This window comes from Orycteropus afer, unplaced genomic scaffold, assembly GCF_000298275.1.
Source record: "Orycteropus afer afer isolate SDZICR_OR568_19922 unplaced genomic scaffold, OryAfe1.0 scaffold00036, whole genome shotgun sequence".
NCBI classification, from domain to species: domain Eukaryota; kingdom Metazoa; phylum Chordata; class Mammalia; order Tubulidentata; family Orycteropodidae; genus Orycteropus; species Orycteropus afer.
Genome location: NW_006921623.1, coordinates 11,982,840 through 11,997,294, shown reverse-complemented (window position 1 = coordinate 11,997,294; position 14,455 = coordinate 11,982,840). Strand labels below are relative to the sequence as shown.

The window sequence follows — 14,455 nt, the reverse complement described above, 5'->3', positions numbered from 1 at the left end:
TAGCTCTTTTATCTTGTCATTTCTTCCATTTGCTTTAGCTACTCTCTGTTCAAGGGCAAGTTTCAGAGTCTCTTCTGACATCCATTTTGGTCTTTTCTTCTTTTTCTGTCTTTTTAATGACCTTTTGCTTTCTTCATGGATGATATTCTTGATGTCATCCCACAATTCTTCTGTTTTTGGTCACTGGTGTTCAATGCATCAAATTGATTAGATGGTCTCTAAATTCAGGGGGGGATATAATCAAGGTCATATTTTGGCTCTTGTGGACTTGTTTTAATTGTCTTCAGCTTCAACTTGAACTTGCGTAAGAGGAGTTTGATAGTCTGTTCCATAGTCAGCTCCTGGCCTTGTTTTGGCTAAAGATATTGAACTTCTCCATTGCCTCTTTCCACAGATGTAGTCGGTCTGATTCTTGTTTACTCCAGCTGGTGAGGTCCATGTGTATAGCTGCTGTTTATGTTGTTGAAAAAGATATTTGCAATGAATAAGTCCTTGGTCTTGCAAAATTCTATCATGTGATCTCCAGCATCATTTCTATCACCAAGGCCATATTTTCCAACTACTGGTGATTCTTCCAACTTTTGCATTCCAGTCACGTGATAATCAAAACACCTTGATTGCATGTTTGGTCAATTTCAGACTGCGGAAGTTGGTAAAAATCTTCAATTTCCTCGTCCTTGGCTTTGATGGTTTGTGTGTGGCATAGTGCCTAAGGCATTTGACTGCTAACCAGAGGGCTGGCAGTTCAAACCCACCGGCCACTCCTAGGAAGGAAGATTGGGCGGTCTACTTCCTTGGAGATACCACATCAGAAACCTAAGAAACATTTCAACTCACTGATGCCTAGAATATCAATCTTTATGCGTTCCATTTCATTTTTGACAACTTCCAACTTTCCTAGATTCATATTTCATACATTCCATTATCTGATTATTAATGGATGTTTGCAGCTGTTTCTTCTCATTTTGAGTCATGCCACATCAGCCAATGGAGGTCCCTAAAGCTTTACTCCATCCACATTATTATGGTTGACTCTACTCTGAGGAAGCAGCTCCTCCCCAGTATTCTGAGTGCCTTCCAACCTGAGGGGCTCAGCACTATATTGGACAATGTTTCAGGGCTATTCATAAAGTTTTCCAGTATTACATCAGACAGTGTTTCACAGCTATTCATAAGGTTTTTGCTGGCCTATTCTTAAGCCACTACAGTACAACAAAGTGACAGACAAGTGGTGGGTTCATTAACTAATAGTATTTAAATTTAGTGAATTGAGTAGTCATTACTTAATTCAATTGCTGAGACAAGAAATTCTTCTCTTTATCTTTCAATTGCAATTTACTTTGTATTTTCTCTCTTGATTATTCATTCAGTGAGGAGTGTTTGAACTGGGACTCATGTAGATATAGCTTCAGGAAGCTCACCCACCTGGGATGTGTTTGAGGGAAATGGAGTGACTGTTACTGTAATTAAATAAAATTCTCGCTAGTATTTCCAACCTATAGAAAATGAAAAACTTTCAGTTTCTCAGTGTTTCCATATATTTTTTAGAAAGGCTTTTCAAAATTTTCCATATATTTAAAAAGTGCCTTCTGAAATTAACAAAAATCCTCAAACCATTAATTAATCCAATTAGTTTTTTTTTTCAGTCAGACTTTATTTTTTAGAGCAGTTGTAGCATTATAGCAAAATGATGGAGAACCAGTGACATAAAGTCAATTCTGACTCATAGCAACCCTCTAGGATAGAGTAAAGCTGCCCACAGGGTTTTCAAGGCTGTAAATCTTTATGGAAGAAGCAGATTGCCTCATTTTTCTCCACCACGGAATGACTGGTGAATTCAAACTGCTGACCTTTTTGTTAGCAGCCAGATGCTTTAACTATTATGCCACCAAAGCTTCTTTTTTTATTGTAAAGACTCAAAGATTTTGACAAACACATAATGTCAGGTGTCCACCAAAATAGTATAAAGCTACAGTGATCAAGACAGTGTGGTACTACTAAAGGAATACACAAATAGAACAATGAAATATACTGTTTTTTAGTTCACTATTTTGGGTCTTTTGCCTTTTAATATAAACTTTAGAATCAGTTTGTCGATGTTCGTAAAATAACTTACTGGGATTTTTTGAAATTGCATTCAATCTATGGGTTAGTTTGGGAAGAACTGACATCTAAATAATGTTAAGTCTTCCCATCTATGAACATGAAATATTTCTCCTCCTTGCATTTCCCATTTCCATTTGTCCTTCTTTCCTTTCCATTCCTACCTTCTGAACTTTATACCCAGGCAAATGCTGCCCTTTTGATCTAGTATGGCTGGTTGTTGGTTGGTTACCTCCTTGGTGTTATTATTCACCTAATTGGCCTGTCTATTGTTTGGCTGAAAGTTGAGGCCCAGAGTGAGTTTAGTTTCAGGTATGAAGGGTATCTAAGGGCCATAGTCTTAGGGGTTCCACCAGTCTCAATCAGAACAGTAAGCCTGGTCTTTTTTGTTATTTTGAGTTTTGTTCCACATTTTTCTTCCACTCTATCTTGGACCTCCTATTGTGATTTCTTTTAGTGTGATCAGCAGTGGTACCCAGGCACTATCTGGCTATTCTAGTCTCAATGTCATGGAGGCTTGGGTTCATGAAGTCAGTTCATCCTTTGGACTAATTGTTTACATGTATCTTTGATTTTTTTTCACTCTTTTTTAATCTAGATGGGAGAAACCAATGGTTGCATCTTAGGTTGTCACTTACAAGCTTTTAAGACCCCACTACTACTCACCAAAGTAGGATGTAGAACACTGTCTTGGTGGACTGTGTTATACCAGTAGATCTTGATGTCCCCCATGGCTATGATCCTGAGCTAGGAGGCCCGATGACTCAAGGTGTTTGATTATGGCTAAGAAGTTTTCATAGCTTTGCCTCTTGTATGTGCTATTAAATTCATGGATATATTTGCAACATATATAAATAATGTATAAACACAAATATAAATGTAGAGATATCCTCTCTCAAATCTCTCTCTATATTTATTCTTGGATATAGACCCATTCTCCTTCCCACTCCTGTTCGGTTTGCATGTGTATATATGTATTCACTTGTAGATTATTGTTATTACTGTTATTGCAGGATTGTGTATTTAATAGTATTCACCTTTATTGGCTTAAAGTCTTATGCTCTGCCCAATGTCTTCCTTTGCCTTGTGCTAACCTCCTTCTTATTGTATATTGCCTTTTCCTTTACCCAAGTTATTAGGTGTCTACCCTCTGGGTTTATTTTTCATCATAATCTTTATCATATGATGCATTGCATTACTTATTGTATTATTTATTAGATTATGCACTTCATAAAAGAAGTGACTTTTGTCTATTTTGTACACTGTTGCATCCCTAGCACTCAAAATTGTGTCTGTAATATAGTAGGCACTTGGTAAAATAACTGCTGAATAAATGAGTAGAAAATTGTATAATTATTTTGCTCCTAAAGATGTTAAAGATTGTGAAATTCTGTAAGCTACCCAAGTTATTCAGGACCTACATCAACAATCTAATACCAGGAAGATAATTTAATATGACTGAAGCATTTGTTTATGGAGCCTTGGTGGCACAATGATTAAGTGCTAGGCTGCTAACTCAAAGGTCTGTGGTTCAAACCCATCAGCTGCTCTGCAGGAAGGAAGACCAGGTGATCTGCTCCTATAGTTAAAACAAAAACAAAAACAAAAACAAAAACAAAAAAACCTCACTGCCGTTGAGTTGGATCCAACTCATAGCAACCCCTCCTTGGGTTTCTGAAATGGTATCACTATAGAAGTAGGTCATCCGATCTTCCTTCCGAGGAATGGCTGGTGGGTTTGAACTGCCAGCCCTCTGATTAGCAGTCAGATACCTTAGGCACTATGCCACCAGAGCTCCTGCTTCTATAATTATGGCCTAGAAAGCAGATGGAGCAGTTCTACTCTGTCACCTTGGGTCACTGTGAGTCAGATTTAACTTGTTAGCATGCAACAGCAACAACAATTTCTTCATTCATTGAGTAATTAAACAAACATAGGATATTGATTAACCTATCAATAGCTATTTATAGTGTGCCTACTAAATGCTCTTGTTTGGTATAATGATGCAAAGATGAATCAGACACAATTCCTGCCCTTGAGGAGCTCACTAGTCTACTGTGAGAAGCAGAAAAATATATACAATGAGATAAGCTTTATGACTGTATGAGGTAAAATGAGGGCATATAGGAAGGGTACCAAATGCCTTTGGACTGAGGAAGAGTTAGGGAAGGCTACTTGAAGACTGAATGCCTGAGGTGATTCTAGAAGAACTAGTAAACAATGTTTGTTGTTGTTATGTGCCTTTGAGTCAACCTGACTCATAGCAACCCCTCCTTGGTTTTCCGAGGAGGTATCACTACGGAAGTAGATTGCCCAACCTTCTTTCTCAGGAGTGGCTGGTGGGTTTGAACCTCCAGCCTTCTGGTTAAGAAGCACTATGCTACCAGAGCTCCTATTAAACAATAGCCAGATGAATAGTTACAGGAAAGAATGTTGATATATCAGGATGGGCAGGCAGGATGGCATGGAATTTAGAATGACTTCATGAGATCCAGAGGACTTGAGGAAAAGAGTGAAGCATGGATGCATTTGGAAATTATAGTTGTTGGGTTTGATGAGGTGAGGGACAAGCAGAAATTGAGGATGTTCCTGGCTGATATTTTCTCTTTCCTATAAAGTAGAAGAGTGGAGTGTCACCATATGAGAGCATTAAAAGACAATGGATTGTTGGTTGATTACTTTGTGTGTGTTGTTTCAAACCTTAAATAATGACTTTTGTAAACTTAACATATTTTTAATATCCAAGTCTTTTGTTTGAAATAACCTTTCATGAAGTATGAATGTCATGCATCTTGCAAACATCTTAGTACTTGCTTAGTTCACAAAAGCAAGGGTTAACCTTTATTGTAGACTATATGTATGTAAAACAGTTAAGAGGGATTTTCCAGATTCCTGCTATAATGTTACTTGGGTTCCTCCAGAGACAATGGATGTTGGGGTGAAAATCCATGGAGCCCAGGTGATATATTCTATTGCTTCTGCAGAGAGAATGACACCTTCTTACTCCCATAGCTTTGGTGAGCCCAGAGATAAGGCAAATTACAATTTCAGTAGCAGAGGGACAAGTTTTGGTAAAAGCTCTATTAATACAGATTGTCAGAGTATGGTGATAATGCTGTCATGCTTGCATTTGAATGCCATTTAAGTTAATTCTGTTTAGTGGTCAAGTACTCCTTACCCTACCCTGCTTTAAAAAAAACATATGGTTGTTTTAATATAAGCAATTACTAAAAAAATTGAGAGCATTAAAAATTTTAGGTAATTTTAAAGCCCATAATAATCATACTTGAAAAAGTCTTGAGTATATTTTTTTGGGAAATTCATATTTCATATATATTGCTTCAGCTTTTAATCAGAATGTATGTCTTCTACATTCTAAATCTTTTTATTCAAATTGCTCCTGAATCCTTATCCCCAGTGTAATAGGAAAAGGATAAAAGAAAAAAGTCCAGATCACAAATGACACTTTAATATTATGCATCTTTATTTTGTTCAAAAACCAAAAGAAAAGAATGAAATGCAAGCTGAGGACATTTACCTCAAGCTGTTCTAAGCAGTTCCTTTTTTAATTTAGGGACAGGAAATACGCATAGCAAAGCTGGCAAGCAGTGAGTATTATTACTGCTGGCATTTGTTTAGTCAGCAATAATATGGCCAGGCATTGAAGTAAGTCCTCATAATTGTCACATTTCAGACAACTCTATTTTGCCAAATAACATTTTATTGTTTGCCAGAACCTTTTAGGAATGACAAGAAACTACATAATCTTTATTGAACAGTCTTTAAAGATGAATCTGTGGAAAAATGTCACTTATGATTTATAAAAGAAAATGTCTCTTTTTCATTGTGTTTTACCCTGCAGCTTCTTCCAGGTATGTAGTGCAGTACACTTTTTGTTACTTTTCATCAAATCAATGCCTTTGAGGATGACTGTGTTGTAATTGATTTGTGCAGTCAAGGTAATGGAAGAAGTCTAGAAGTGTACCAACTACAGAATCTCAGGAAAGCTGGAGATGGGCTTGATAAAGTAAACATGTATGATGATTCATCAGGAACCGTCAAAATAATTTTGACCTAACCAGCTGCTCCACGTGAGAAGGATGTGGGAGTCTGCTTCTGTAAAGATTATAGGCTTGGGAACCCTTTAGGGCAGTCCTGCTCTGGCCTATGTTGTTGTTGTTATGTGCCTTCGAGTCAGACCGACTCATAGCGACCCCTCCTTGGGTTTCCAAGGCAGTATCACTACGGAAGTAGATTGCCCAACGTTCCTTCAGAGGAGTGGGTCGTGGGTTTGAACCGCCAGCCTTCTGGTTAGCCGTCAAGTGCCTTAGGCACTAAGAGTCATAACTGAAGGAATGAGTTTAACTGGCTTCTTTATTTGGAATTAGTTACCTGATCTTTTGCCCACTGTGGCAAACCAGTACAGAGAATGATTTTGAAGCACTGAAGGCATAGTTTGTCATTTATTTATTTAATGTTAAAAAAGAATATGAGTGGCTTACTTAATACCTAACAAATAAAAAGTATATTAAAGAAAGCTAAGAGAAATGTTTTGAAGCACGTTTGATTAGTTCATATTACACTTGAGCACTAACCATACTTAAGTTTCCTGGAAGGGATAGCAAAATGGGCTGTACTCTTAATTCTCTGATAAAAGAAATTACATAATTTATCTGTCAGAAGGGATTAACTTCCTGGTACTGAACTCAGGGGAAATTTTTCCTTGGATTCCCACCCACCACCACCCACTCACTGCCCTTGAGTTGGATCCAACTCAAAGCGACCCCTCCTTGGGTTTCTGAGGTGATATCACTGCGGAAGTAGATTGCCCCGTCTTCCTTCCGAGGACTGGCTGGTGGGTTTTGTCTTCAGCTATAGGTGCTTTTCTTTTTTTACATGTATAACATTTTATTTAAAGAAGTTGAGGCAAATTTTCACTGTCAGTTTCAAAAATCCACTAGGTTTTTGAGTATTTTAAAAAATGCTGAAAATGAATATAACTGTGTAAATTTCATACTATTTTTACTTTGAGGTGTGAGTTTTGTTAGTTTATAGAAGATACTTTATGATTTGAACCTCAGGGCTGTTTGGGGGTTTATAAATGAATGAATGTACCTCACCCAGTCTCACTGCTGGATATGCCAAGGGTTAGTGATGTCAGTGACGTGTTCTATGATGTGACTCCGAAGAAAGAATGTGTCTTTCCCCTTTAATGCATCATAATCTCTGTATCAAATGTTTTAAAAGCATGGGGAAAAGATGCGGTCATGTCAACTAGTGGGGAAGTTATGGCTACAGAATGAAAAATCACTCCCAAAATAAAAACATTATCACTATAAAAAAAAAAAAGTTGAGGCAAATAGAGCAAAATATTCGGATTTGACAAAGATCAGTGGTAAATATGATATTATTTTCTTTAACTTTCTGTAAGATTGAAATATTTAAAAATATAACAAACCAATCCTCCCTAATTTATACCTTCAAATTGTTACATTTGTTGTTCAGCTATAGTTTTTTTTTATATCTTTTAAAAATGTATTACTTATTAAGTTTACTTATTATAATTTTATAATAGATCTTGATATTGGTATTAAAAATCCTTCAGCTCTATTCTTTTTCAAGATATTTTTATTCTTGATATTATGATCTTTTACTTTTTTGTTGTTGTTGCTGTTTTGTTTAGATTTGTCAGCATCTTATCAGTTTTGTAATGCTTTTTAAATAACCTTTGGCTTTGTTGATGCTCTTTAATGTATGTTTATTTTCCATTTCATTAATTTCTGCTCTTATTTTTATTATTTCCTTTTTTACTTTTTTTGTGTTTAGTGTGCTGTTCTTTTTATAACTTCTTGATATATGTCCTTTGTTGTTGCTCATCTTTTCTCTCTAATACATGCCTTTGAGATTATAAATTTCTCTCTAAGTAAGGTAACTGCATACCACAAGTTTTGATGTGGTTTATTATTTTTCAGGTAAAGTATTTTCTAACTTTCATTGTGGTTTCTTCTTTGAAATGTGTTTCTTAATTTTCTAACATATGGGGTTTTTCTAGTTTTTTTTTTTTTTTTTTGGTCATTGATTTCTAGCATCATTTGACTGTATGATTTTAGTCCTTAGAAGTTTATTGAGATTTACTTTGTGGTGCAGCACAGATCATTTTTATAAATGATTCATGTGTATCTGAAAGGAATGTATATTCTTCAATTTTGGATGTAGTTTTTTTTGTATATTTCAACTAGGCATTTTTGTTAATAATATTCTTTAAATTTTATCTGTCTTTATTGATCATTGTCAGTTTGTTATATCAGTTATTGGGAGGTGTATTAAAATCTCTTACTTGTAGTATGGATTTTTCATTTCTCCTTATAGTTCTGCTAATTTTTGCTTTATATATTTTAGTGTTCTGCTATTAAGCACATACAAATTTGGAACTTTTTTTTTTTTACCTTCCTAGTTTACTGAACATTTGTCTCTGAGTAATGCTTTTTGCCTTAAAGTGATACCTTTAAAGTGAGTGGTACAAACAGTTAGGCAGTTGAATACTAGTTGAAAAGCCAGTCCTTGGAAGGAAGGTTGGGCAATCTACTTCTGAAGTGATGATACTGCCTTGGAAACCTAAGGAGGTGTCGCTATGAGTTGGATCTGACTTGACGGCAGTGAGTTTTTTTTTTTTAAAGGTTGGTGGTTTGAACCTACCCAGTGATGTTTTGGAAGACAGGCCTGGAGATTTGCTTCTGAAAGGTCATTGCCTTGAAGCCCTATGGAGGTGTTCTGCTCTTTACACATGGGGTCATAGAATGAACAACAGCAGCAACAATACTTTTTGCCTTAAAGTCCAGTTTTTGCTTAGTGTTTGCATGGTTAACTTTTCCATTATAACTTTTAATATTTCTAAGTTTCTCTTGTAAATTGCATATATTTTAAAAATCCATACTCTAGTTCTTGACTTTTAATTGGGCATTTAGTTGATTCAATATTGGGATTTAAATATGCCATCTTACTATTTGCTTCCTGTTTATTCCACTAGTTCTTTTTCTCTCTCTTCTCTTGCCTTAAAGAGTTCTGGTGATGCAGTGGTTGGTTTAGTCTCTTGCCATCTCTGCATTAGTTGAATATATTTTATTATTCCATTTCCTAACATTTGCCCCCAAACCTCACCCTACCCCTGCCCATTAGATTGGTAGTTATACATTTTTTAAATGCATTTTATTGAAATACAATTTACGTACAGTGAAATACACAAAACTAAAGTGACATGGGTCAATGCATTTTTTTTTTGGCAGTGTTCCCTCTCCTCCCCTCCCATCCCTGGCAACCAACAAAGAAAGTTTCCCTCCATATATAAACCTTTCCTTGACCTTCCACAACAACGAGCTAATACTATATTTGTCCTTCTGTGATTGACTTATTTCACTCAGCATAATGTCCTTCAAGTTCATCCATGTTATGCAGTGTTTTGCAGACTCTACATTACTCTTTAGTGCTGCATAGCATTCCAGTATGTGTATGTACCATAGTTTGGTCATCTACTCTTCTGCTGGTGGGCATGTAGGTTGTTTCCATCTTTTTGCTATTGTAAATAGCATAAGTGTGCATGTATCTGTTCCTATCCTAGCTCTCACCTCTCTGGGATATATACCTAGTAATGGAATTGCTGGGTCAAATGGTATCTCCAATTTCAACTTTCTAAGGAATTGTCACATTGCTTTCCACAGTGGTTGTGTCACTTCACAGTCCCACCAGCAGTGTATGAGAGTCCCAATGTCTCCACATTCCCACCAGCATTTGTTATTTTCTGTCTCATTGAACCTTGCCATCAGTGCTGGGGTGAGGCAGTATATCTCATTGTTGTATTGATTTATATCTCTCTGATGGCCAATGATTGTGAGCATCTTTTCATGTATTAGCTGACCACCTGAATATCCTCCTTGGTGAAGTGTCTATTCATGTCTTCTGCCCATTATTCCATTGGATTGTTTATTCCTTTGGTGTTGAGGCATTGGAGTTTTCCATCAATCTTAGAGATAAGTCCCTTGCCAGATATGTAATTATCAGTAAATATGAATTTGTGGCTGTCATTTTTGTCATGTGCTTTTTCATTGTGTCGATTTCTTTGTTCCATATAATTTTCTGTGCTGAGCGCATTTTGTTTATGAATCATGTTATCACTTCCTTCATTGCTATTATTTTAGAATTTGCTGAGTATTTATGCTGGTCCTCTTTTATTTTGATATGAAGGTTTATCATTTTTCTTTGAGGTTACCCTGTTTTTATAGTTTTCTTCCCAAGTGTAGAACAGTCCGTTCTATCTTGTAGTTGTCTTGACTTCCCTACCATCTAGAAGTTCTGTAAGGACACAGATTTTTTTTCCCTCTTTTTGGTTTGTAGTTGTCCTCATTTGTTGGTTGGTGTGTCTGGTTCCCTGTTTACAATCTTGTAGGCTTATTTATTTTGGATACTTCCATAGCTGGGTTGATTTCTGGGTTATATCATCATGTGTGTTAAGGTCAGTTGTTTTTGGCTGTTGTTACTTCTCTGTCCAAAGGGCTCCCTTTAGCATCTCTTGTAAGGTTGGTCTGGTTTTAACAAATTCCCTTAATTTCTGCTTATCTGGAAATATCCTAATTTCACCATCATATATGAGGGACAATTTTGCTGGGTACATAATTCTTGGTTGAAAATTTTTCTCTTTCAGTGTTTTATATATCCCATCCTACTGTCTTCTCACCTGCATGGTTTCTGTTGAGAAATCCGAGCTTAGTCTTATTGGTTGCCCCTTGTAGGTAACTTTCCGTTTTTCTCATGCTGCTCTCATGATTCTTTCTTTGTCTTTGGCTTTGGTGAGTTTGATGATGATATGTCTTCATGGTTTTTTTTGGGGGGGTCTATCCTGTTTGGGGTTCATTGGACTTTCTGAATGGGTATATTCTCATCTTTCATCATATCAGGGAAGTTCTCCTCCAACAAATCTTGGACAATTTTCTCAGTAGTTTTATTTTTCTCCTCCTGTTCTGAAATTCCAATGACACATAGGTTATTCCTTTTGATGGTATCCCACATGAACCTTAGAATTTCTTTATTTTGATTTGATCTTTTTTTCTGATTAATCCCTTTCCAAAGAAGTATTCAGGTATTTGTCTTCAATCTCATTAATTCTGTCTTCCATTGTATCAAGTCTACACCTTTGCACTTTCAATGTGTTATCTATTTCTGGCAATTTAGTATTAATCTTCTGGATTTCTATCTGTAGACTTAGAATCATTTCTAATTTTTCATTTATTTTGTCATTTTGTTCTTGTATTTTCTTCTAAAAATTCTTCTAGGGTTTTGTCTGTGTTTTCCTTGGTCTGTCCTTCAATCCTTTGAAGATATCTAAGTATAATTCTTTTGAATTCCTTATCAGGGAGTTCCAATGCTGCATCTTTCTCAAGGATGTGTTTTGGGTCTCTATCCTGGTCCCTTGTTTCTCCTGCTTTATCTTGCTTCTTTGTGTGGACTGTGATGCTCTGTTGTCTCCGAGGCATTATGACATTTTTGTGTTTATATTTAATTGGTGATTATACGTTGGAGTGACTTGCCCACAGTTTTGGTTTTCTTTGTTTTGTTTGTATGTTATCTATATGCAGGGTACTGTGCTGTGCTCCTCTATTCACTAATTGACAGCACTTCTACACTCATCACCTTTCTCCTTTCCTGTTGTCAGCCTCTTGTATGTCCTTGCCGACCCTGGCAGACATAGCCTGGTCTTAGGTCTCTGGAATCCAAATGAGAATGCTATCACTTTAAAATCCAAAATGGTTGCCACTTGTAAACATTCAAAATGGCTGCGCCCTAGGTCACTTTAAATATCCAAAATGGCTGCTACGTGTAAACAATCCAAATGGCTATGGTTTCCGGACAGCAGAAAGTCCACAGCTCAGGTTGTCTCCCTCCTTGCTATTTCTCTTCCTAGTCATAGGCCACCAGAGCAGTTGTCCCTGCAGCCCTTGGTGATTGGGACTGATCTTTAGGTCAATTCTCAGGTCCCAGCTCCACTTGGAAATATTCAGGCTGTTGGTCTCATCAGAGTAGCTGACAGTCCGCAGCTCCAACCGTCTCTGTACTCCCTGTTTTCGTTCAGGTTTTTCTACTAGTTGGTGCCTAATCCACTTCTGTATTCAAATACTTCTGTATTCTGTATTTCAAAGTTCAAGGCTCCAGGATTATCATCTGTATATCTGTCAATTGGTTTTTCTTTTCTTTGTTGAAGAGGGTCTGTGTTGCTTGTCTGCCTATTCCTCCATCTTACTGGAAGTCTAGATTGGTAGTTATACATTCTTTTATCTCTTATTTTGGAGATTAAAATAAACTCCCTTGATTATCAAAATATATTATAGATTGATTATTTCTGGACAATGCAAGGCCCTTGGAATACTTCAAGTCCATTTACTCTATTTCTGATTTTATACACTCTATTATTGCATATTGTAAATGTATACATATATTCAGTGAGACTGTGTCTTGCCTATCTTGGATGTGTTATTAGGAGGGACCAGTCTCTGGAGAAGGATATCATGCTATGCAAAGTAGAGAGTCAGCAGAAAAAGAGGAAGACCCTGAACAAGATGGATTGACACAGTGACTGCAACAAGGGGCTCAAATATAGCAATGACTGTGAGGATGGCACAGGACTAGTGGTGTTTTGTTCTGTTGTGCATGGGGTTGCACATGCTGCTCTAGCTGCTCTGCAGGAGGAAGATAAGGTAATCTCCTTCTGTAAAGATTTGCAGCCTTGCAAACCCAATGGGGGTCTCTATGAGTCAGAATCAACTTGATGGCAATGAATTTATGTGTATATATGTGTGTGTATGTGTGTGTGTGTATTTAAAAGGCATTATTATTGTTATTTTATGCAGTTATAATTACCCATACTACCCATCTACCCGGGAGCTCTGGTAGCATAGTGCCTAAGGCACTCGACTGCTAACCACAAGGCTGGCAGTTCAAACCCACTACCCATCCTCAGAGGGAAGGTTGGGCAATCTACTTCCGTAGTGATACTGCCTCGGAAACCCAAGGAGGGGTCGCTATGAGTCGGCTCTGACTCGATGGCACATAACAACAACAGCAACCCATCTACCCACTTCTATACCTGTTGCTTTTAATTCCTCCCAGCTTCTCTGAGCTGGAATAATTTTCTTTCTGACTGAAGAAGATCCTTTAGTATTTCCTTAGGACACTAGTGTGCTAGTGATGAATTCTCTGTCTTCATTTGTCTGAAAATATCTTTATATATCTTCCTTTTTAAAGGATGTTTTCATTGTATAACAAACTCTAGATTTTCATTTTCTTTTGACACTTTAAAGATATCACTTTGTTGTCTTCTGATTTCCGTTGAGAATCAGCTGTCAGTCTAATTATTGCTCTTTTGAGGTTAATCTGTCTTTTTCCCTTCTCTGGCTGTTAAGATTTTCTCTTTGATTTTGTGCATTTATACTATGATACCATTCAATATAATTTTCTTTTGATAAATTGACTTACTTTGGTTTTGTAGGGATTCATGAATCTATGATTTGATGTCTTCCTTTGTTTTAAAAATTCTTACTATTTCTTCAAATATTGCATCTGGTATATCCTTTCTCTTCTTTCTGGGACTACACTGTTAGCCCTTTTAACTCCATCCATCTTTTGCTTTTGTTCTTTGTAGCATTTTGTATCCTTTCCTCTCCCTAAGCATCTTTTCTTCTTATTTGTCACGTTGTTGTTGTTAGGTACCGTCTAGTTAGTTCTGACTCATAGTGACCCCATGCACAACAGAACAAAATACTACCTGGTCTTGTGCCATCTTCACAGTCATTGCTATGTTTGAGCCCCTTGTTGCAGTCACTGTGTCAATCCATCTTGTTGAGGGCCTTCCTCTTTTTCTGCTGACTCTCTACTTTGCATAGCATGATGTCCTTCTCCAGAGACTGGTCTCTCCTAATAACACATACAAGATAAGCAAGACACAGTCCCACTATCTTCACTTCTAAGGAGCATTCTGGGTGAATGAAGTACATAACTGGGTCCTTCTTTCCAGTCTGTCTTGTCTGGAAGCTCTGCTGAAATCTGTCCACCATGAGTAACCCTGCTGATATCTGAAATAGCTTCCAGCATCGCAGCAACATACAGGCCATCACAGTAATTATAAACTGACAGACAAGTGGTGGCTTATCTTTCATATAGTTTACAAATTCTTTTTTCAGCTATGTCTACTCTGCTATTAAACCTAACCCCTAAGTTCTTGAATTCACTGCCTTTTTCAGTCCTAGAATTTTCATTTGGTTCTCACTTACAATTTCTAGTTCTTTGCTATTGTAAATTTTAAAACATT

General features: G+C 36.8%; 1 protein-coding gene across 1 annotated transcript in view; it reads left to right on the top strand.

The window, feature by feature from the left end:
• BCO2 (beta-carotene oxygenase 2) overlaps nt 1–14,455 on the top strand; it is a 56,572-nt gene that overhangs the window by 34,839 nt on the left and 7,278 nt on the right. The window contains 3 exon segments of the mRNA XM_042780354.1: nt 4,992–5,120; nt 5,848–5,952; nt 5,955–6,130. Coding sequence (XP_042636288.1) covers nt 4,992–5,120; nt 5,848–5,952; nt 5,955–6,130 — 410 coding nt within the window.